The sequence below is a fragment of the Scomber scombrus genome, chromosome 24 (genome assembly GCF_963691925.1).
Source record: "Scomber scombrus chromosome 24, fScoSco1.1, whole genome shotgun sequence".
NCBI lineage: Eukaryota > Metazoa > Chordata > Actinopteri > Scombriformes > Scombridae > Scomber > Scomber scombrus.
In genome coordinates this window covers 961,808-986,283 of record NC_084993.1, presented here as the reverse complement: position 1 = coordinate 986,283, position 24,476 = coordinate 961,808, and the positions used below count along the sequence as shown (strand labels likewise).

General features: G+C 39.0%; 1 protein-coding gene across 1 annotated transcript; it reads left to right on the top strand.

Annotated features, from left to right (window-relative positions):
* The first annotated feature begins 13,909 nt into the window (after positions 1 to 13,909).
* Positions 13,910 to 20,304, top strand: LOC133976290 (NLR family CARD domain-containing protein 3-like). The gene is made up of 10 exons (XM_062414460.1): positions 13,910 to 14,206; positions 14,287 to 14,418; positions 14,712 to 14,816; positions 15,102 to 15,180; positions 15,342 to 15,570; positions 15,729 to 17,523; positions 17,642 to 17,815; positions 18,393 to 18,545; positions 18,864 to 18,910; positions 19,048 to 20,304. The coding sequence occupies exons 1-10, from the start codon at positions 14,118 to 14,120 to the stop codon at positions 19,605 to 19,607; spliced, it is 3,363 nt and encodes a 1,120-aa protein (XP_062270444.1). The 5' UTR covers positions 13,910 to 14,117; the 3' UTR covers positions 19,608 to 20,304.
* The last annotated feature ends 4,172 nt before the right edge of the window (positions 20,305 to 24,476 follow it).

Sequence of the window (24,476 nt, the reverse complement as noted above, 5' to 3'; positions counted from 1 at the left end):
GAAACTGACAAAGTGAATAAAAAAAACGACAGTAAAATTGTCTGGGTTTACAGTGCAGGCCTGGCGAAAACAAAAGAATGAACTAAATGCAAAAACTGTGGAAAAAGAAAAAGCTGAGCTCTGCACTCGGCCCATTAACTCTCTCCACGCTGGCTTGAGACAACGGGCAAAACAATGAGCTCATTCAACACTAACCAATAAACAGAAATGTTTTGAAGAACTACTTCCTGTATAACAGAAGTAATGCTGATGTGAATAAATACCACGCTACACTACAACAGAGACACCTGCAAGTCAGTTTGATTTCATTAATAATGGAAGTGGCATCATTGTCACACATCAATTAATCAATCATCATTATAATAAATCTACAGCAGGGGGGTCAAACATGAAGCCCGTGGGCCAGAACCAGCTCACCGAGGGGTCCAATCCGGCCCACTTTCCTTCCTACTTTCTTTCCTTTGTCTTCTTTTCCTTTCTTCTTTCCTTCCATCCTTCCTTTCTTCCGTTCCTGTCTTTCCATCTTTCCTTCCTTTCTTCTTTTCCTTCCTTCCCTCTTTCCTTTCTTCTGTCTTTCCTTCCTTCCCTATTTCCTTCCTTCCATCTTTCCTTCCCATTTTCCTTCCTGTCTTCTTTTCCTTTCTTCTGTCTTTCCTTCCTTCCTTCCTTCCTTCCTGTCTTATGTTCCTTCCTTCCTTCCTTCCTTCCTTCCTTCCTTCCTTCCTTTCTTCCATCTTTTTAATGGTCTGGCCCACATGAGATCAAATTGGGTTGTATGTGGCCCGTGAATGAAAATGAGTTTGACCCCTCTGATTTACAGACTGCAAAGAAAATCTTTTTATAAAGAAAAAATCTAATCATACAAACTCATTAGAATGTTTCAAAAGTCTTCTGAAATGACCAAAATAAAGTTAAAGTAAAATGTTACACAACAAATATTCCAAAGCACTAAAAATGAAGATAAATGTAAAAACAGGATGAGGTCAAAAAAATGGTCAAAATATTAAACAAGAAAGCAACATTCATATAGAACCTCTGAATAACAAAGTTGAAAACAAAGAAAATGTTAAAAAAGTATTGCATCATATTAATGCTGAAATGTTCCAGTCTGTGAATGGAAGTAAAAAGTTCATAGCAACTCTAATCACTTTTTAGATATGTCTTAAGAAAGCACATTCCTCTCCTGCTTTGATACCATCTGTCTTGGTTGCAGCACAGATGGATTTCCTCTATGTTGTCTTCTGCTGTCCATATGATGCACTGAATTTACTGGTCCAGGTCCAGCTCTTTCAGGTGGGTGTTACGAGCTGAGGCCAGAGAAGCACAGCCTTCCTCTGTGATCTGACAGCCTGATAGCCTGCAAACACACACACACAAGATAAAAATAGTTCATTTCAATTTAACATTTACATAAGTATCCAGACCCTTCCCTTGGCACTTGTTTTAAGCACCTTTGGCACCAATGACAGTCTTGAATGGATGGAAGTGATCCTTCAAGTTAAGCACACCTTTCATTTTGAATGTTCTTCTACTCTTCATATCTGCAATATTATTATTATTATTTATGCCTAAACGTGGTATAAAAATCAGTGTTCTCCCAGGCTCACCTGAGAGTCTTCAGTCTGCAGTGTTGACTCTTCAGTCCACAGCAGAGCAGCTTCACCCCTGAATCCTGCAGGTCATTGTTACTCAGGTCCAGCTCTCTCAGACGACACTCAGACTTGAGGAGTTCGGCCAGAACTTTACAGCTTTTCTTTGACAGATTACAGCCATCCAACCTGGGGAGGCATAGGTAGAGGAAACAAGCACATCAACTATATGTTGTTGAAAACAACATGACATTTGACCCGCTCCATCCGTTCTTGTAAAAACATGTTGATTTTGGCCTGTTTTGGATCTCTGAACAAACAAAGTCTCAGCTTCAATATAAAGTCAATATTAATGCAAAATTCAAATGATAAGATGATAAGTGAAGTTTTGAAGCTCATAAACATGGTCGTAAAGTTTCCCTCTGTTTATTGACAAGGCTGAATATAGTATGAAACAGATTTTGATTGACAGTGGAGGAAGATGCCAAGCTGAGGAGCGTGAGGAAGACGTCGCTCAACTTTTTCTACTTTTTCTAGGTACATCTGACAGCAATCAAACAGAGCTAATTTTGGATTATTTCAGTACACTAGCAGATAATAATGGAGCATAACACTCAAAGTGAGATGGAGGAGGAAGATATTCAACTCATGGTTGACCCGATGATGGCATACAACGTCTCTGATTATAGTTATGCACAAAGTCATGTGCACATAAGTGTGAAGGTATGTGCAGACTAACTAATGTCACCAAATATTGTGTTGAATGATTATCGTTAAAGCCCTTTTTCTCAAAAATAACGTTTGATGACAGCCAAACTTTGGAAGAGCATATCTCACTGAATATTTGGTGTACAAATATGGTATTGGTATCGACATGAAACTGAGACTTTCTTCCTTACAGACATACAGAAATCTCAAAATGTGTTTCTGGGTCAAAGTGACTCAAAATGATGGAGCAGGTCACATATTCTTTTCAGTAATCTGTGTACTTACAGAGCTTTGTTGGAGGCTTTGACCACTGGCAGCAGCTTCAGAAGAGCCTCATCTGAGCGATAATATTTCTTCAGATCAAACACGTCCAGATCCTTTTCTGATGACAGTAAGATGAAGGCCAGAGCTGCCCAGTGAGCAGGAGACAGTTTATCTGTGGAGAGACTTCCTGATCTCAGGTACTGTTGGACCTCCTCCTCTAGAGAACGATCACTTAGCACATTTAGACAGCGGAATAGATTAATGCTTTTCTCTGGTTGGGGATCCTTACTGATCTTCTCCTTGATATACTCAGCTGTTTCCTTGTTGGTCTCTGCACTGTGTTCTTTCTGTTTCAGGAGGTCTTTTAAAAGATCTTGGTTGGTCTGCAGTGAGAGGCCCAGGAGGAAGCGGAGGAACAAGTCCAGGTGTCCATGCTTACTCTTTACGGCCTCGTCCACAGCACTCTTGTAGAACTCTGACCATGTGCTTTCCCTTCCTGTCAGCAGATTGAAACTACTTTCTATGAATGTTTGAAAGACATGAAGAGCAGCCATAAACTCTTGAACACTTACATGGATGAAGCAGAACACCTTGGTCTGGTACAGTCCACGTATCTCTTTAAAGATCATTGAAAAGACTCCTGAGCACACTGAGGCTTCTCTGATACCGATGTCACTCTCTTTCAGGTCTGATTCATAGAAGATCAGGTTGTCTCTCTTTTCTTCTTTCAGCTGCTTCCAAGCCAGTTTGCCCAGAGACTTAATCATTTCCCTACTGTTTTCGTCCAAAAGTGAATCTGTCATAGCTTTTCCTTCATATTTGGTGTTCATATGTCGAAACTGGACCACCAGGAAGTGGATGTACATCTCAGTCAGGGTCTTGGGCAGCTCTTTGCTCTCTCTGGTTTTGAGCATATCGTCCAGAACTGTAGACGTAATATAGCAGAAGACTGGGATCTGGCACAGATTGTGGAGGCTTTGTGATGACTTGATGTGGGAGATGATGCTGCTGGCTCTTCCCTCTGAAAACTTGTTCTTGATGTATTTCTCCTTCTGAACGTTATTGAACCCATGGACATCCATCACCACATCAACACACTCAGGAGGGATCTGATTGGCTGCTGCAGGTCGTGTGGTTATCCAGAGGCGAGCAGAGGGAAGCAGGTTCCCCCTGATGAGGTTTGTCAGCAGCACATCCACTGAGGTGGACTCTGTAACATCAGTCAGGATCTCATTGTTGTGGAAGTCCAGAGGAAGTCGACGTTCATCCAGACCCGTCATGATGAACACAACTTTGAAGTCTTCAAGCCTGCTGAATACAGTCTCTGTGATGTAAGGGAAGTATTTACGCAGAAGCTGGACCAAGCTGTACTGCCCTTCATGTACATTTAACTCTCTGAATTTGATTGGAAACATGAACTGTACACTTTGATGAGCTTTGTTTTCTGCCCAATCCAGAATGACCTTCTTGGTTAAGACTGTTTTGCCAATACCTGCCACTCCCCTTGTTATTATTGTTCTTCCAGGTTTGGATTCAAAGAGGTCTTCACATTTGATTGATGGTGTTTCTGGACCCTCTTGTCTAAAATCTGCTTCAATCTGTAGGATTTCGTGTTCCTCTTTGTTTTCCCCAGTCTCTCCCTCAGTGATGTGGAGATCTGTGTACAGAGGATTTAGAGGTGTCTTGCTTCCTTGTTTATCACACAGTTCAACCAAACTTTCATGCTTCTTCTTAAGTTCAGATTTCAGGTGACGTTGTCCCAGTGCTGGCAGAGTTTCTGAGTAAACAAACAAAAAGTGACATCATCAAGAGAATGTTATATGGTGTAGGAGTATTTCATCAATAAAAAGCATGAAAACACATGAAAGTGTAACTGACAAGAGTTAATTCCTTCACATCACTGCAGCATACTTACCTGACATTTTTAACTTTTAAGTCAACAATGAATTAGTTTCTTTCTAGAAGTGAAGAACATTCAAATGCTTTTTAAAGTTATTCAACATTGTGCTTCCTGAATGCTGTCTAGGTTTAATATGTATTTAAACTATATTAAGACCCTCAGCAATACTTTTACCCAATAAGTTTTCATTATTTGTTTAACTGATGATGCGGTGAAGTTGTTCCCATTTTCCCATTGTTTCCTTTTTCGATGAAGTTAAACATGGTTAAATAATCTTACTGCTCTGCAGACTGTCAGCCAGGTTCTCCTGCTTCATTTCCCTCATGAAGTTCAGCATTATTTTCAGAAATGCCTCTTTACTGCTCCCTCTCTTCTTTTCATCCTCCTCACTGTCCAGCACGTCTTCATTCCCACATAGAACCTCGTACAGCCTCTTCAGCTCTTTATTCACAAAATCAGAAATGTTCTTCCGCAGTGACTGGAACACAAAAATATGAATTCATTTGACTTTCAATGTACAATTATTTTAAATGTATCCATCTATCTATCTATCTATCTATCTATCTATCTATCTATCTATCTATCTATCTATCTATCTATCTATCTATCTATCTATCTATCTATCTATCTATATATCTATCCATCCATCCATCCATCCATCCATCCATCCATCTATCTATCTATCTATCTATCTATCTATCTATCTATCTATCTATCTATCTATATATCTATCCATCCATCCATCCATCCATCCATCCATCCATCCATCTATCTATCTATCTATCTATCTATCTATCTATCTATCTATCTATCTATCTATCTATCTATCTATCTATCTATCTATCTATCTATCTATCCATCCATCTATCTATCTATCTATCTTTCTATCTATCTACTATCTATCTATCTATCTTTCTATCTATCTATCTATCTTTCTATCTTTCTATCCATCCATCCATCCATCCATCCATCCATCTATCTATCTATCTATCTATCTATCTATCTATCTATCTATCTATCTATCTATCTATCTATCTATCTATCTATCTATCTATCTATCTATCTATCTATCCATCCATCTATCTATCTATCTATCTTTCTATCTATCTACTATCTATCTATCTATCTATCTTTCTATCTATCTATCTATCTTTCTATCTTTCTATCTTTCTATCTATCTTTCTATCTTTCTATCTTTTTATCTATCTATTATCATTTTTTGTCTGATAGCGACATAAATCTTCCTCAAATTGTTGTTGAGTCACCCATCTATCTTTGGGTGGGTTTCAATATTTGACCGAGTTCCTCAAATGAGTGATTCATCCGATAGCAGTCACTATAATATGTAGTATGATGTAACATTAAGCATCAATGTATTAATGTCCCTGCATCATGACTACATTATCATGCAACAGTAGTAGTGTTGAACTTGAATAGCAGTAGATGTTAAAAGATAATAAGGTACAGGTCTCACCTTGTATATGGACTGCAGACCACTGGAAGCATCAGAGCTTTCCTGCAGATCACTGTGGAGAAAACTCAAGTTATAAAGTCACAAAATAACACATCAACAGCAAATATACTGATAAAGTTTGTATTTTGTTTATGAATTCACATGTTCAGGGAACCCTAACCTAAATACTGTACTCTTCCCACAACTGTGCTAATAGGTATAGTTCATATAAATTCTTATTTCTTTCTTCTTTCAATGTTATTCAGCTCACGCACCTCTTTGTTCTAGGGTGAAATATCTTAATTATTGAATGAATTTGCTGGTGTTGCACATTTTAAATTGTTACTGAACCCATCTTACTAATTGTTTTCTTTAAGTGAGTATTGCAGCTTCACAGAGCTGTTAGTATGGCTTTAGACTCAATCTGCTTATCATTAGTTTCTAATTCTTACCTTGTATTAACAGGGAGATCTCTGGTCTTGAATTCAATGGGGTCCATGATTGACCTGATGGAAACACAGGATTATTAAATGATAACCACTTTTCCTTCCTCCAGAAGAGGAACCATAACCAACACAATTGAATGATTCTTCAACATATTAAACGTATAATAAATTCAAGTAACTTTGCTGGTGTTGCACATTTTAAAATTCAGCATATTGCACATTTTAAGGTGGCTACTGTACAGCTTCATGCCTGCTAAATTACTCTCATCCGGTTGATGGGTCCTTTCTTTATTGTGCTTAAAGTTGTAAATAAACCTTTCTATTTCTGAGCTGTCAGCATCTTGTCCTGTTTATTTGGGCACTTACTTGTCTCCGAATTCAATGGGGTCCATGATTGACCTGATGGAAACAGAGGATTATTAAATGATAACCACTTTTCCTTCATCCACAAACATAACCAACACAATTTAATGATTCTTCAACATATAAAATGTATAATAAAACTCTTACTGAAAGGACACAGAGGTGTTTTGAGATAGAAGTAAATATGAATTAACCTCATTATCGGACTGAGATACATGGTTAATATTATACTTGCTAGACATCAACACATTAGCATGACTGCAAAAAAATACTATTGGACTTTAACTTATCATCTTACAAATAGGTTTTCTGTAACATGAGCCAAACATAATTGGGGTTAGGGTTAGAGACTTCTGAACTGTTTGTGATGAGCGAACAAAACGCAACACAACTGTGGGATCAAAGTGTCAGTCAGTGATGCATTCAGGGTGTTAGGGATGGTAGTGGCTGGTCCAGCCAGAAAAGGCACATATCTGTTTCATAGCCATTTATCAGGAGTCAATCCTTACTTTTTACTTTTCATCTTCAGAGACTGAACATCTGAATGGTCGCTCTCCATAGACGCACAGCTGTGTGAAGTAGAAGCTGCTTTCTGCTGCTGCACACTGATACAAACACACAACACATTCATGACTATAACTGGATTTTAGAGGCAGGTGTTTACATTGATTTCCTTCTTTTTCTTTCCTTTTTCTTATTTCATTTTTCTTTTGTCAAATCAAAGATGTTAACACACCTCTCAGTTCTTTGACTTCTCTAACCGATCTGAAGACGTTTTTAAAACAGCTCAGTTTCACTTATAGGGCTCAGTCATCTCCTAACACAGTTACACACTGTAGCCTTCAGCTAATGTCATGGAAATAGTGTTGGGATAATAATTGTTGGGATTATTTTCAGTTTTGGACTAAACACATTTTATGCTCTAGTGAGTGTTTCTGGCAGGAAGTTGAATTTGTGTGATAGAGTCAAAATGAACAACAGTGTGTGTTCATGGTAATGAAGGAACATGTCAGCCACTGTGTATCACTGATGTGTATGAACAGCTTTTAGACAACAATGGGGCTCTATGGCACAGAGGAATAAGATGCATCAGGCTTTGATACACACACTACTTGTTACATCAGTTCAATGTTGGTTTGGGAATTACTGACAAGAAGAAGAATACTGAATATTGCCAGACCTATCCTTTGAATTGAACAAATTGAATGTTTTTTGTTTGCTTCTTACTCTTGAACAGGAGACTGCTGTCCATCTTTGTATGGATTAGTTTCATCTTCAGGTTTTGTCCTTTTCTCTGACACACGGCTGGGAGTCTGTGGCTGTTTCCTGGAAGTCCAACAGAAAACAAGAAATGAGCATTGGCAGCTTCAGAGGATGAATGAATACCCAAAATATTGGAGGTCTGTATCATTTCTACCAAAAGCACTGTCTTTTTAATCTATTGTAACCTATTTTATTCCTTTTTAAAATTACTAATATGATTATTATTACTGTTATTTTTCTCTCTGTTTTAATTTTCTTTTGTTCTGTCTTATTATCAGCTTGTCAATCAAATAACTGTAAAGCACTTTGAACACTATTCTGTATGAAAGCTGCTATATAAATACAGCTTGATTGATTGATTGATTGATTGATTGATTGATTGATTGATTGATTGATTGATTGATTGATTGATTGATTGATTGATTGATTGATTGATTGATACCTCTACTCCGTTCAGAGAGAGACAGGAACACACATATCTGACCTCGGCTGCTATAGCAACACTATCAGGATGCCTCAAATGGAACATGTTATCGCATGTTAACCATGATCATAAATAGATATCAAATAGATATAAAAGTATTAACTGGGTTCAGATAAAACAAGAGTCCAAAGTCTACTGCAGACAGCTCAGTTTGATTTAGTGTCCATTAAATGTGACTCTAGCGTGTTTAATCTCACACACAACTTTAAAATGTGCAAATAATCCAAATAAACTGTCTTATTTCAGTCAGTCAGTGTTGGGTGAAAGAAACAGGAATGTAATGTGTAGTCTGCTTTACCTTTTCATGATGGAAATGACGCACAGCTTAGAAGAAAGGAACCACTAGTGAGAGAAAGGACATAATCATCAACATCCTGCAGTTTCAATTCATTTAAAATCATCAGATTGACTTTAAATTCAGGTTTACGTTAAAACATCTACCCCGAAAAGTAGGATCATTGTATCACATGTATGATTTTATAATTTTTAATAAATGACTTCATTAACAATTTAAGGTACTGAGTGTTAAGATAAATATAATCCATCATTACAGAGGAGAGATGGAATTATATCACTGTTACATTTACAATATGAACACATAATAATTCAGTTTCTTACATAAAGTATCTGTCTAAATGAAGACACACACACAGAGTTACACTCACCAGTTACTACGACGACAATCCACAGCAACACTTCACAGAAACATGGAGTTGAGAGATCTGCTTCAAAAAGCTCGTATCCGTAATTATTGAAGCAGTGAAATGTGACTTCAGGCTGCTCTCATTTCCTTCTAACGTCAGTATCGACCTTTAGAGCCGCTTGATCTTGATGCTGATAAAGAAAGTTTATTGTTCACCTGTAAAAAGTTTAATAATTAATCAATAAATACATAAACTGCAATAGATGTACTTTATTATGCTGCTTGTTTTTTAACCTATGTGTTCTATTCATCACAGGTTTTTAAGTTATTTAATCATTTATATTAGAGTATATTATTTTTGTACGCTGCTGGATCTGACCCGTCTGTTTTGACTGTTCTTTCTTTCCTCCCTTCCTTCCTTCTGTCCTCCCTCCCTCCCTCTTTCTTTCCTTCCTCTCTTTCCTCCCTTCCTTCCTTCTGTCCTCCCTCCCTCCCTCTTTCTTTCCTTCCTCTCTCTTTCCTCTCTTCCTTCTGTCCTTCCTCCCTCCCTCCCTCCCTCTTTCTTTCCTTCCTCTCTTTCCTCCCTTCCTTCTTTCCTTCCTCCATCCCCCTTTCTTCCTTCCTTCTGTCCTTCCTTCCTCCCTCCCTCCTTCTTTCCTCCCCCTACCTTCCTCCCTTCCTTCTTTCCTCTGTCCTTCTTTCCTTCCTTCCTCCCTACCTCTTTTCCTTTCTCCCTCCCTCTTTTCCTCCCTCCTTTCCTTCCTTCCTTCCTTCTCTCCTTCCTTCCTCCCTTTGTCCTTCCCTCCTTCTTCCTTCCCCCCTTCCTCCCTCCCTCCCTCCTTTCCTTCCTTCCTTCCTTCCTTCCTTCCTTCCTTCCTTCCTTTGAGGATGATTCACATTTTAAGTTATTTAATCATTTATATTATATAGTATAGAGTATATTATTTTTGTATGCTGCTGGATCTGAGTAACTCATTTGGTTCTTTCATGTTTTTAACATGTATGAATGACAATAAAACTGAACTGAACTAAATCATTTACTTAGGTTAATCATCTGTAACCTTTCCCAGCAGCTCAGTGATTCTTCTGGAAGGTTTGTCAATGCAAAACTGAAACAGATGAAGGAAACATAGTGTGTGTGTCTTTGTGTGAGAATGTGCAGATACAGACCCAGACAAAGTTGGTGAGAGCACACCATGCATTTAAGATAAGATAAGAAACTTTATATTGATCCCACAGTGGGGAAAATTCACCACTACAGCAGCTCAAAAAGATAGAGATATGACGGGGGGGAGTATACAACAATAAACATTAAAAACTAGAAAGGACCTTAAAGTGCAGGAGTGTCCCCATTAACCACATTTGCACCATAACTTAATTTATTTAATTATTCTTGTTTTGGATCATAAGTATCCCGGGTATGTTTGGTTATACCATCTCAGCTAACTTTCTGGTTAAAATAAAACACACACTTGTATTAAGTTTAGTTATATATGTTGGTTTAGTTTGAGGTCATAAGTTCAGTATGTTCTTTCTTTTTACTCACCAGACACACTGTGTGCTCAGGAGATAAAAGGAGGCAGCAGACTATGGTTTCCTGCATTTATAGACTGGTGACATCATTAGGGTTAGGGGTAGGCCATGTGGAGGGGTGGTGGGTAATGTGGTTTGTGATTTGATAAATTGGTTGATAGATTGGTTGCAGAAGTGTTATATGGAGGCTGTGGCTTTGAGACTGCTCTGGTGTTTTTTTTTGTTACACGTGTGGCAACATGGTGGCACTTTTTATGTAAGTAAACCACCTTTGGACATCTGATCAAGCCCTATGTGCCTGCCTCCTACTATACATCAAACCACAATGGTCGGCCCACATCACAAACACATGACAATTTACAGGAAAGACCAACATTAAGTGTCTTAGTAAGGGGTTGGGCCAGCAGAGTCGCTCTTCTGTTGTTCTTTACATATCATGGCACTAATGTCTGAGCATCACAGTCATCAAATGTACATTATTTGTCGACCACAATGACTGACCTTTTTTAGAGTTGAGAGACCTGCTTTAAAAAACTTTCATCCATAATTATTGAAGCTGCTTCTTCTTGTCCTGTGTCAGTCCTGGGGGCCTTCAGGTTGCTCTCATTTCCTTCTAACCTCAGTATTGACTCAATATTAACCACACCTTCTACCATGATCCGCTGTGATTAAAGACAATAATAAATGACTGTAAGGTCCACAAAAATGTGTCTTTCCCATAGATCTAAATGCAGGTGTCACGTTAATCACTGTCCTATTGAAACAGCAGCTATCGAGCAGTCTTTGTGACTGAAGCTCCCGTCCCAAAAATCCACCCTCTTTCAAAGTCTCTTAGATCTTTATCTCTTGTCATCTGGATGCAAAATCAGAATCCTGCTCAGCATATTTATGTCTTTATGTCTTTATGGTCATTGTTCAAAGTTTGCCCAAGAGCAACTACTTTTATTAATTGTAATAAAATCTTACCTTTAATCACCCTCCATCTCTTCCTCTGTGTTCTTCTCTGTGTTCTCTGCTTTAAATCTGACTCCTGTGCAGAAAAACACAAAAAAAAACAATCACTGGTTATTATTGATGTCACCACACAGGATTTCTGGGTAGTGAAGTTTTTAAATAATATTTCAGGAGCTCAGTGAAACAAACATCTACACATTCATCTCTGAAAACATGAAGAGCAGCAGAGGAAAGAAAGAAAGAACGAACTCAAGTTAACCACTGATTATAATTTTATATTTATCCAATTAACTATTTGAATATAATTATTAATTTGTTGTAATATTACATGTTTGACAAACTGAACCCCTCCCAACACACACACACACACACACACACACACACACACACACACACACACACACACACACACACACACACACACACACTACTGCTGCACTTTACTATGTATCTATAATATAAACATACATATATTTATTCCCATGTATGCTGCTGCGATGAGAATGCTTTGCTTTGTATTTTATGTGCAATCACAATAAAACATATTATTGTATTTAGTAGTTGCTGCATGTATTTGGACCTTTTCTCTCACTTTGTACATCCTACCTGATAATAAATACAGTATTGTAGTTTTTAAAGAGGACTTATTTCTACTCGTAGTACTACTTTTCAGCTCGTAGTTGGTGGTGTACATATAACATAATGCATGTCGGATGGCATTTACTATGACTTATCGGATATTTCTTGCCTGTAGTGAATCCCTGACAATTCATTAAAAAAAAAAGCCTCCTCTCAGATTCACTCAGTGAGAGTCAGTGATCAGTCATGCATAAAAAAACATGTTACATATGTAAATCCTCTCCACGCATCATGTGTGCTGCTCTTCACTTCAGCTTCATGACGCCATCTAGTGGACTGATAGTAGAAGTTATTTTCAATTTAAAATTTACCACAAACACTTGACTGATGTGGCGAAGGTAGATTTCTACATCAGTATTATGAGTGATGTAGTTAAAGTATTGCAGTAAGTAATCAAATAAGTGTAGTGGAGTAGAAACTACTATTATATATTTCCCTTTGAAATGTAGCAGTGGAAGTATAAAGTAGCATCAGATAGAAATTCTTAAGTCAATTACAAGTACCTCAAAACTACTTACTGACAGTGCTTGAGTAAAATAATAATTTAGGTTTAAATTTAGTTTAGTTTGGTTTTAACAGGAATGATTAATTTAACTCCACGCTCGCCTCTGTCTCGCTGTTTCTCATGGATATGTTATAAGAGATTAATAATTGATCTAGTCTGCAGTGTGTCCTGGTAACAGGTCTACAGACGTCAGAGGTGATCTGTGAGGGAAATACTTTCAGGCCGCTGCAGTACCGCCAGTGACCACTGAGTGGCGCATCCCCTTTCCCTCGCCAGCTCCTATAATATATCCAGCAGTTCACCGTTATCCAGTTTGACCATCGTGGCGCAGATAACTTTCTACATCCAGACATCCAGCTGAAGGTAATGAAATCACTTTTACATGTTTGAATCGTTAATTTTAGCTGTTGTTAGTTTATTTATACTAGAATCTGAACTCCACCATTAACTTTGGGACGACGGAGAACAGCCAATAAACTGTAGACCATTTTGTGGTTTAGTAATTTGAGGAGGCGGAGATGGGCCGCTGCTCTCCCCGCTGTCTGACTCACTATGCGGCTCTGCTCAGCCGGACAACTGCTGGAGATCAGCTGACTTTCTGTGTCTACAGCTGAATATAGACCTGTTTATATGACACTACAGGACTGGTGGGAGACAGTGTGACAGTCACGGGGGAGTTTAAGCATTTTAAATATGTTTAACAACATGAAGCCAACAGCGGCACTATTACTTCCTTGAGAACCTTTCCAAATAAAACCCGGAAATGTTGTGAAGTTAAAAAGTCAGCTTTTGTTAGTCGAGTTCAGATAACAGTCAACTCTGTTTAGTCGCCTCTTCAGGTATTTATTTAGCAGTGTTAAAAGTATTGTGAACAATTAATGCGTCCTGAATAAAATTACCGTATGAAAATAATTAAAATAAATAACTGATGGGTCGCTTTTCATCACTTATATTGCTCAAACTAATGTGTTAATATTATGGATCATTCATGCATAACAAACCATTAAAATGTTATTATGTGATATAGAAGTTACTAAAATATGAGTCACTATTAAAGTGAATCATTGTGCCTGTCAGTGAATGTAAATCCTCCTCCATGCATCATGTGTGCTGCTCTTCACTTCACTGCAGCTTCATGGCGCCATCTAGTGGACTGATAGTAGAAGTACAGCAGCTGATGGCAGCTTTCTCTGCCTCACACTGCTGTCTGGCTGCATTCACACTGATATATAACAGAGAATAACAGCCAATCACAGGAGGAGCAGCTGATATTTAGGATGTGACAGGAGAAATGATGTAAAGGATGATCTGTGTTTCCTCTCCAGATGAAGGTAGAAAGTGTGTGTGACTGATGTGGATGTGACTTCAGCAGCATGGATCAGAGTGAGGACAGAGAGGAGGGAGTCCCTCCCTCTAAACGCTCTCGGTGTGGGGAACATGACAGCCAGACCAAAGCTCAGAGGTGAGATGAGGATCTCTAACTGTCCATCACTGTTCTCCACCATCATTATTCACACTCAAAGCTCTGTGTGTGTTGTGTAGAAGAACAAGGAGGCAGCACAGACCAGACTCTGCTGAACCTGAACCTGAACCCAGCTGTGTGTCTATGAAGAGTGATTGGTCTATGGATCATCCTTTTAACTTCAAAGATGGACGCCACTCTGATGATCACAGGTAAGGATTTTAAACTCATGTTCTCCCTGGGATGAGGATATGACTCCTGAGCCAATCAGCTCAGGAGTCAATCTGCCAGCTATTGAGATAAACAGCTGGTCACCTGGCCAGCAGATCCAAACACCTCTGAAAACATTGCACAACATTCATAAATGGGCGATATTTGGATAAACTGAGCACATATTGGGAATCTCAGTGGTTAAAAATATTTTCTAACTTGATGAAATCACTGACAGATTAATTAGTGTCAGTGTGATGGGTGCTGAGCAGAATTTATCTTGTGTTTTTATCAGGAGGAAGCTGGACCAACCTGAACCCAGCTGTGTGTCTATGAAGAGCGATCAGTCTAAGGGTCATCCTTTGATCTTCAAAGGTGGACACGACTCTGATGATCGCAGGTAAGGATTTCAAACTGATAACAAAAAAAAAAGTGTTTTCATCAGACTCTTATTGAATTGGTGAGAGCTGTTGGGACTAAACCAAAGTGACTCTGAGCTGAAAGCTACAAACAGACTGAGCTGTTGATTCTCAGTGGGATCAGCAGGACTAGTAAAGCTTTACCACTTCAGGGAGTCATCTGATTCTCTCTTCACATCCAAATATCACTTGATGGACCTTTAGCTTGTGTTTGTCTCTGTGTGGACAGACATAATGTGAGCTCATTCTTCATGATTCCTCCACAGAGTGGACCAGGAGAGCTCAGAGGATCCCAGTGGTCAGTCTGCCCAGCAGCATCAAACACACCTGGACTCCACATTTATGGTCTGTACATGTACAACAACTACTTTTACATCTATTGTGTTCACAATCATCTCCATGCTGCACTTTGTAGACCAGTGGATTGTCAGTGTGTCCAACATAGATCTGATGTTTGCTTCATGATTTAAGTTTGATTGTGTCATTCATATATTATTCTGTTCCAGCTGCTGGAGAAGAACATCGTCACTTTTGTGAAGAACGAGCTGAAGAAGATGCAGAAGCTTCTGAGTCCAAATTACCCAGAATGCTTAGAGAGTCAGAGGGAGGATGAGGAGGTGTTGGACGGTGAGGAGGAAGAGCAGAGGAGGAGCAGCAGAGATGCATTTCTGAAGATCACACTGCACTTCCTGAGGAGAATGAAGCAGGAGGAGCTGGCTGACTGTCTGCAGAGCAGTAAGAGGATTTCTATAAAGATTTAACATGATGGATAACTGAGACATTTACTGATATTCTCAAGAAATGGATGAAATGTGTTTATATGTACTCTTTAGGGAAAATAAAATGTTGTTTCTTGTTCATGAACCACTTATTGATCTTGTTTGTTCATTCAGGAACTCCTGCAGGTTGTCAGTCTAAACTCAAGTCTAACCTGCAGAAGAAGTTCCAGTGTGTGTTTGAGGGGATTGCTAAAGCAGGAAACCCAACCCTTCTGAATCAGATCTACACACCGCTCTACATCACAGAGGGAGGGACTGCAGAGGTCAATGATGAACATGAGATCAGACAGATTGAAACAGCATCCAGGAAACCAGTCAGACCAGAAACAACAATCACACATGAAGACATCTTTAAAGCCTCACCTGGAAGAGATGAACCAATCAGAACAGTGATGACAAAGGGAGTGGCTGGCATTGGGAAAACAGTCTTAACACAGAAGTTCACTCTGGACTGGGCTGAAGACAAAGCCAACCAGGACATACACTTCACATTTCCATTCACTTTCAGAGAGCTGAATGTGCTGAAAGAGAAAAAGTACAGCTTGGTGGAACTTGTTCATCACTTCTTTACTGAAACCAAAGAAGCAGGAATCTGCAGGTTTGAAGAGTTCCAGGTTGTGTTCATCTTTGACGGTCTGGATGAGTGTCGACTTCCTCTGGACTTCCACAACAATGAGATCCTGACTGATGTTACAGAGTCCACCTCAGTGGATGTGCTGCTGACAAACCTCATCAGGGGGAAACTTCTTCCCTCTGCTCGCCTCTGGATAACCACACGACCTGCAGCAGCCAATCAGATCCCTCCTGAGTGTGTCAGCATGGTGACAGAGATCAGAGGGTTCAATGACCCACAGAAGGAGGAGTACTTCAGTAAGAGATTCAGAGATAAGAAGCAGGCCAGCACCATCATCTCCCACATCGAGACATCACGAAGCCTCCACATCATGTGCCACATCCCAGTCTTCTGCTGGATCACTGCTACAGTTCTGGAGGATGTGTTGAAAAGCAGAGAGAGAGGAGAGCTGCCCAAGACCCTGACTGAGATGTACATCCACTTCCTGGTGCTTCAGTCCAAACTGAAGAACATCAAGTATGATGGAGGAGCTGAGACAGATCCACACTGGAGTCCAGAGAACAGGAAGATGATTGAGTCTCTGGGAAAACTGGCTTTTGAGCATCTTCAGAAAGGCAACCTGATCTTCTATGAATCAGACCTGACAGAGTGTGGCATCGATATCAGAGCAGCCTCAGTGTGCTCAGGAGTGTTCACACAGGTCTTTAAAGAGGAGAGAGGGCTATACCAGGACAAGGTGTTCTGCTTTGTCCATCTGAGTGTTCAGGAGTTTCTGGCTGCTCTTCATGTCCATCTGACATTCAAGTCTGGAGTCAATCTGCTGGCAGAAGAACAAACAACATCCCTGAAATCTGAAAGTAAACAAGAATCTGCAGAGACACGTTTCTACCAGAGTGCTTTGGATGAGGCCTTAAAGAGTCCAAATGGACACCTGGACTTGTTCCTCCGCTTCCTCCTGGGTCTTTCACTGCAGACCAATCAGAGTCTCCTACGAGGTCTGCTGACACAGACAGGATGTTGCTCACAGACCAATCAGGATACAGTCAAGTACATCAAGAAGAAGATCAGTGAGAATCTGTCTGCAGAGAGAAGCATCAATCTGTTCCACTGTCTGAATGAACTGAAGGATCGTTCTCTAGTGGAGGAGATCCAACAGTACCTGAGATCAGGAAGACTCTCCACAGAGAAATTGTCTCCTGCTCAGTGGTCAGCTCTGGGCTTCATCTTATTGTCATCAGAAAAATATCTGGACGTGTTTGACCTGAAGAAATACTCTGCTTCAGATGAGGCTCTTCTGAGGCTGCTGCCAGTGGTCAAAGTCTCCAACAAAGCTGTGTAAGTACACAGTTAGTTGGATTTATTCATCATTATTTAAATACTGTACTGTCTCTCTTCTTTTACAGGACAGAAAAATAGAACATATTTATTGTTTTCCTTTTTATTTCCTCTACAGGCTGAGTGGCTGTAACCTCTCAGAGAGAAGCTGTGCAGCTCTGTCCTCAGTTCTCAGCTCCCAGTCCTCTAGTCTGAGAGATCTGGACCTGAGTAACAACAATCTGCAGGATTCAGGAGTGAAGCAGCTTTCTGCTGGACTGGAGAGTCCACACTGTACACTGAAAACTCTCAGGTCAGGATTCATTATCCATTGTCCAAGATATGACTATTGAAAATCAGAAGGCTATTGAAGGATAAACATTTAACCTGTGTAGGACTGTCTCTGCTAATATGTTTTGTCAAAGCAAGTTTCTTCTAAAGTTGTTTAAAAAATTTTTTACCCAGACACCAAGTAAAGGTGGTTCCTCAAGCACCCCTTTCAGACAACACAGCACACTAGTCTCTATGGTGCATATGAGCCACTATGAAGTCACATGTGTGACAGGTGGCTACTTGATTTTGTGTATTAAAAAAAACCTTCAACATTTTAAACCTGAAAACTATATCTCTACTATTCCTTTTGGCAGAGGCTTCACTCTTCATAAACACATTTAAGTGTTAACATTTAGATCACAATGATGAGGTACAACATGCTGCTGAATCATCCATCATCTGCTGGCTTTTTCTATCTAGCTGGATGCTCAACTTTCTGTAGCTGCCTGATTCAGTTAATCTTTTAGTTAGTTCATTTGGAGACTGTTGTTGTATGTGACTGCACACAGCAGTACTCTCACATTGTCTGACATGTGTGTTGTTTTGTGTGTTTGCAGCCTGTCAGGATGTCTGATCACAGAGGAAGGCTGTGCTTCTCTGGCCTCAGCTCTGCGCTCCAACCCCTCCCATCTGAGAGAGCTGGACCTGAGCTACAATCATCCAGGAGACTCAGGAGAGAAGATCCTGTCTGCTGGACTGGACACTCTCAGGTATGGACAGACAATGTGTGATAGAGGAGGAAGAGCTGGAAACATTTTCTCTGTCAGAGCTGATCACAGATCTCAACTGAATCTTTGACTTTTTCTTCTTTCTAACTGAAGTTTCCTGTAAATGTTGAAAGTTAAACCTGATTAGATTCAATCAGGGTTTCAGAAGGATTGGGATAGTGGATTCAGATTGGATCAAAGTGTATGAAAGCCCAACCCCACATTAGAACAGAATAATAAAACAGTAGACTAGAGCCATGTAACGTCCATGTTAGCATGCTGAAAGAGAACGTGCTGCTCTGACCCCCCTCCTCCTTTCAGCCTGCAGCCTGCTGGAGAACGATGGTTGACACCAGGTCTGAGGAAGTGTAAGTGTGTTTTTCTTTTGATTCAACAAACTGTGACATCACTCATTCACATCCTACCGAGGATGAAGATGATGTCATCATCAAACAGATGATAGATCAATAACTGCAGCTGTATTGTGTCTCATTCTCTCCATCAGATTCCTGTGAACTCACACTGGATCCAAACACAGCACACAGAAAACTCAAACTGTCTGACAACAACAGGAAGGTGACATATATGAAGGAGGATCAGTCATATCCTGATCATCCAGACAGATTTGATCACTGGCCTCAGCTGCTGTGTAGTAATGAACTGACTGGTCGCTGTTACTGGGAGGTCGAATGGATAGGAAATGTTCACATAGCATTGAGTTACAGAGGAATCGGCAGGAAAGGAGACCGTGCTGACTGCGCGTTTGGACCGAATGATCAGTCCTGGTGTCTGGACTGCTCTGATGATTATGGTTGCTCTGTCCGTCACAGAACCAGTTCAACATCCATCTCAGACTCCTCCTCCTCTGTCTCTCACAGAGTAGCAGTGTATGTGGACTGTCCTGCTGGCACTCTGTCCTTCTACAGAGTCTCCTCTGACACACTGATCCACCTCCACACCTTCAACACTACATTCACTGAGCCTCTGTATGTTGGGTTTGGGTTCAGGTTTGGTTGGTCTGACTCCTCATTCCTCCTGTCAGAGAAACCTTCTAGTGTTATTTAGTACCAACCTGATCACTTACTGGTCGTAAATACAGTTTCTAAACCCAACATGGTTTCCACATGAGTTACAGTTTGTTTATCAGTAACATATATCCACATTTAAAAAATCTCCAAAAAACAAAGCTGATTTTGTGAGACCAGATGTCTCAACCTGTCAGAGGACTGTTTGGAGAAAGTTTCCTGAAACATCAAGTTGTGACAAAGGTTTTAAAATGTTTTCTCTATTTTAGTATCTTAACTGTCCCCAAGCAATGTAATGCTGCTTAGTGTTATGTGACATGCCATTTTGAGCTAAACTTTTGCTGGACACCCTGTTTATATTAATCTCATGTAGTTCACAGTGAAAGCGCATCACAGAAAAGACAGAGCTGATTCCTTTACTTAAAATCAGGGGTTATCTATATGATACCTGATCATTTGACTCAAAAAATGTAAATGAAGTGGCAGCTGGCTGGAGGGGGATTGCCAGTGAGCTTTAAGTTTCTAATTAAGTTGCTGTTGATTATATTAATATAGTTTTTATGACTTGATGTTTGATGCATTATATGTCTTTTTATGGGTCTTGTAATATGGCCTTGAGTACTTTGAAAGGCGCCTATAAATAACATTCATTTTTATTATTATATTGTATTTCCAATAAAAATAATATCATAATATAAAATGTGTGACTTCAGTTTAAAAAGTACAAATAACATGGAAAGTACTCACCAATCTTTTGCTTGAGTGGTTTCATCTCCAGTCTGATCTTGAGTGCACAGCTGACAGATGCGTGGTGTATTTACAGGACCTAACAGGAGTGCATATTTAACAGATTCAGTGTGGATGTAAAAGCCCTGAGACAAAGAGTATTTGTAAGAAATATGCAGACACAAACTTTCCTCTGGTTACGTCATCTCAGTACAACAACATCCACAAAACATACTGCAGCAATTGACAAAATAAACTGACAACTCGGCTCATTTATTGATAAAGCTAACTCACAATTAATCTAATTATCAGTTTAAATCTGACTTTTAAATTCAATTTAAGTTTATTCACATCCTGAAGAGACAGCTTTTAATTTATCTCAGTGCACTCTTAATAAAATTGAAGTGACTCAACACATTCTGTCTTTATGGTCACATTAATACTATTTAAACACATTTAGACAATTAAAAAGTATGAATAAAGGTTTAGTCTTTATATGTAGACCTTTTAGCAGACCTTCAAACATGAACCCTTATGCCCCCCTCAGGACATTTTTGGCTTTTCAGTTTTTTGGGCTGTGTTCATGCTTATGGCATCAAATGCTCCAAGGACCTTCTTTTAAATATATATATACGTTTTATTTTAATCATTCACTTATAATAGGTCTATATTACAGTGTGTAGATGAAATTGTTCCTCTGAGCTCCTTACGGACAAAATAGTCCTCATTGAAACTCATTATAACTACATTTTTTGGCTGGAGAGTCAAAAAGATGTAGTTATAATGAGTTTCAATGGGGACTTTTTTTTCTGAACCTACACAAAAAATAATAATGCATCAGAATCAGTGTTGTTGCTAATCATTGACATGTCCCAGACTGTGATAATCCCCCCCAAAATAATCCACTTTGTATTTAGTATATAGAAAATAATTCATTGTTTGTGTTTTCTTTCATTAAAAAAAACAGCTGTTACATGTAAACAAACATTTAAAGGGTTAAAATCCTGAAAATGAATGAATATGTGATATTTATTATCAGAACTGATGTTGGGGTATTTTTTTAATTCATTGAAAGTGGAAAATAATTTATATTTTTTATGGCAGTCCTTTAAAGCGGTTATTTCTGTCCTTAATGAACTCAAAGGAACATTATTAAAAGGAGGCATAAGAGTTAAAACAACCATTTATACTGCAAACATGTACTTAAGTTTAATATAAAGTGAACGTACCAAATTACAATAAGTCGTAAAATATGAACAAATAAAAGGCTAAATAAAAAGCTAAAGGAGAATTAATGAGCTTGTTGTCTTTACAGTTTATCCACAGGTTTCCTCATTAACGTCCAGCCACAGAAAACAGCTCCAAAACGTTGTCGGCGACCAAATTTCTTGAGTAATTAATTTTATCTAACTTTTGGTAAAACATAAGAGATAATTCAACCTGAAAATGTAGTTTTATTCGGTTTTTCTCCCGTTTTTTCTCAGCGTCTCTCAATCACAGTGCAGCAGGCAACGGCCTCAGGAAACACGGTGATTGGTCGAGCTGGAGCTACTCTGCCTAGCAACCGCCTCTGATTGGATGGAAGTAACTCTCATTACTACAGGTAGGTAATTAACACACCTTTGTGTTTACGGGGACGTGTTAAAGGCGCATTTCACCAGATTTTAAACATTAAAGGTGCGTTTTATATTTATAGGGAAGAATTTCTTTGGCTGAAATAGTTTCAGTGGTGGAAAATAACTAAATATAATTACTTTAGTACAATTCTGATGTACTTTGCTTGAGTATTCCTATTTTATTCTGCATTAAATGACATGTTGCTGAGTGGAAGTATAATTTAGCATCAAGTGGAAATGCTCACGTAAAGTACAAGAATCTCAAAAGTACTTGAGTACATTTCTAATTTAGGTTACTGGTTCAAGTTTAGTTGAGTTTCAACAGGAATGATTAATTTAACCCCAAACTCGCCTCTCTCTGGATGTTTCTCATAAATGTATTAGAGAGATTTAAGAGATTGATAATTGACATCGTTCGCAGTTTGTTTCCTGTTAACAGTTGTACAGACGTCTCTTTATCAGTGGTGATCTATGAGGAAAATACTTTTGGACCGCAGGAGGATTTTTATCTAATAAACAGGGGTTACCTGTTTTACCTCTTCCAGTTTGTTTTCACTTTGACAGTTGTGTCGCAGATACTTTACATCCAGACATTTTTTCCGAGTTTTTATGTGTGTGTTGTTTGTGATTTGTGACGTAATGTCAGAGAACATCCAAGTATTTTTCTCTTAAATTTACGACTTTAATCTCCAAATTTCTGAGTTTTTCCCCCTCAAAATATAGCCTACCAAAAGTACACCCACTGAGCACTTAATGAGGAATACCAGTACAACCTAACAACACAGCTCTATACTTAATACTACTTTTATAAAGCTTTTATATTTTCAATGCTCAAGTTAGTCTACTTTATGTTTATTATTGAGCTCGTAGTTGGTGGTGTACATACACTTTTTATTATAATGCATGTCAGATGATAATTACTGTTATTTATCAGAATGAATGAAGCTTCCTCTCAGATTCACTCAGTCAGTGATTGTAAATCGTCCTCAATGCATCATGTGTGCTGCTCTTCACTTCACTGCAGCTTCATGCCGCCATCTAGTGGACTGATAGTAGAAGTTATTTTCTGTTTCAAATTTACCACACACACGTCTTTGTTCCAATTTAGTTTCACTTTCTAAGACTGTCGTGGCGCAGATAGATTTCTACATTCAGACATCCACCTGCACGGAAGGTAATGAAACCTATTTTAAATGTTTTACTCATTACTTGTAGCTGTTGGTTTTTATTTAGACTAAAATGTTCACATAGCTGCCGCTAAACTGATTATTAATCTGAACTCCACCATTAACTTTGGGATGACGGAGAAACAACAACCATTAAAACATATCCGCCATGTTGTGAGTTAGTTGAGTTAGTGTGTCTGGAACTGAAGTGATGATCAGTCGTTGACCAGTGTTGTTATTATTATGTCCCTACACTTACTGATGACTGGCAGCAGCTTTTCCTGCCTGAATCAGCCTGCTCTCCCCGCTGTCTGACAGACACTGTTCATATTCAGGCTCTTAGTATCTCGGCATAATAAAAAAACATTCATGAATACCTCATCATCAGTCACATATAAACAGCAAGATTAATCCTTAATGAAGCTTTCAGAGAGTAGAGCGTTTATTCTTGATGACAAACACACACCAACTTGTGGGCTGTTTTTGTAGATAGAGGCTACACAGACTCGTGCATGAAAACGAGAAAAACCTTATTTTCCGAATTTACCCGGCAACAAGAAATACTATTTTCTGATTGGCTGGTAGGTCGCTGACTCGGGACAGCTGTGAATTCAGCAGCGAAATATGCCTAGGCCTCGCTGTTCATTTATTATTTATTAATTTCTTTGCTGGGATATATCGCTTCTCAACGTGAGAAATGTCAGGTGTGGCGTGTGAACTGTTTGAAAAGCGTGAGACTTGAGAGCTCTGAATATAGACCTGTTTATATTACAGGACTGATGTGGAGGCAGTGTGAGAGTCGCAGGGGATTTTTAACCAGTTATAACATCTTTAACAACATGAAGCCAAGAGCGCACTAATAACTTTGGAACCTCTTCAAATAAATTAAAGCCCCAGAAATGGATTTACGGGACTGTCAATTTAAAAAAAAGCTTTCTTCAGCTTTTGTTAGTCGAGTTCAGAAAACACTGTCAACTCTGTTTAGTCGCCTCTTCAGGTATTTATTTAGCAGTGTTAAAAGAAGTATTGTGAACAGTTAATGTAACATATGTTAATAATAGTAATTAAAAGAAATAACTTATAATAAATTAAAATAACTGATGGGTCGCTTTTCATTCACTTAAATTGCTCAAACTAATTTGTTAATATTATGGATCATTCATGCATAACAAACCATTAAAATGTTATTATGTGATATAGAAGTTACTAAAATATGAGTCACTATGAAAGAGAATCATTGTGCCTGTCAGTGAATGTAAATCCTCCTCCATGCATCATGTGTGCTGCTCTACACTTCACTACAACGTCATGGCGCCATCTAGTGGACTGATAGTAGAAGTACAGCAGCTGATGGCCGCTTTCTCTGCCTCACACTGCTGTCTGGCTGCATTCACACTGATA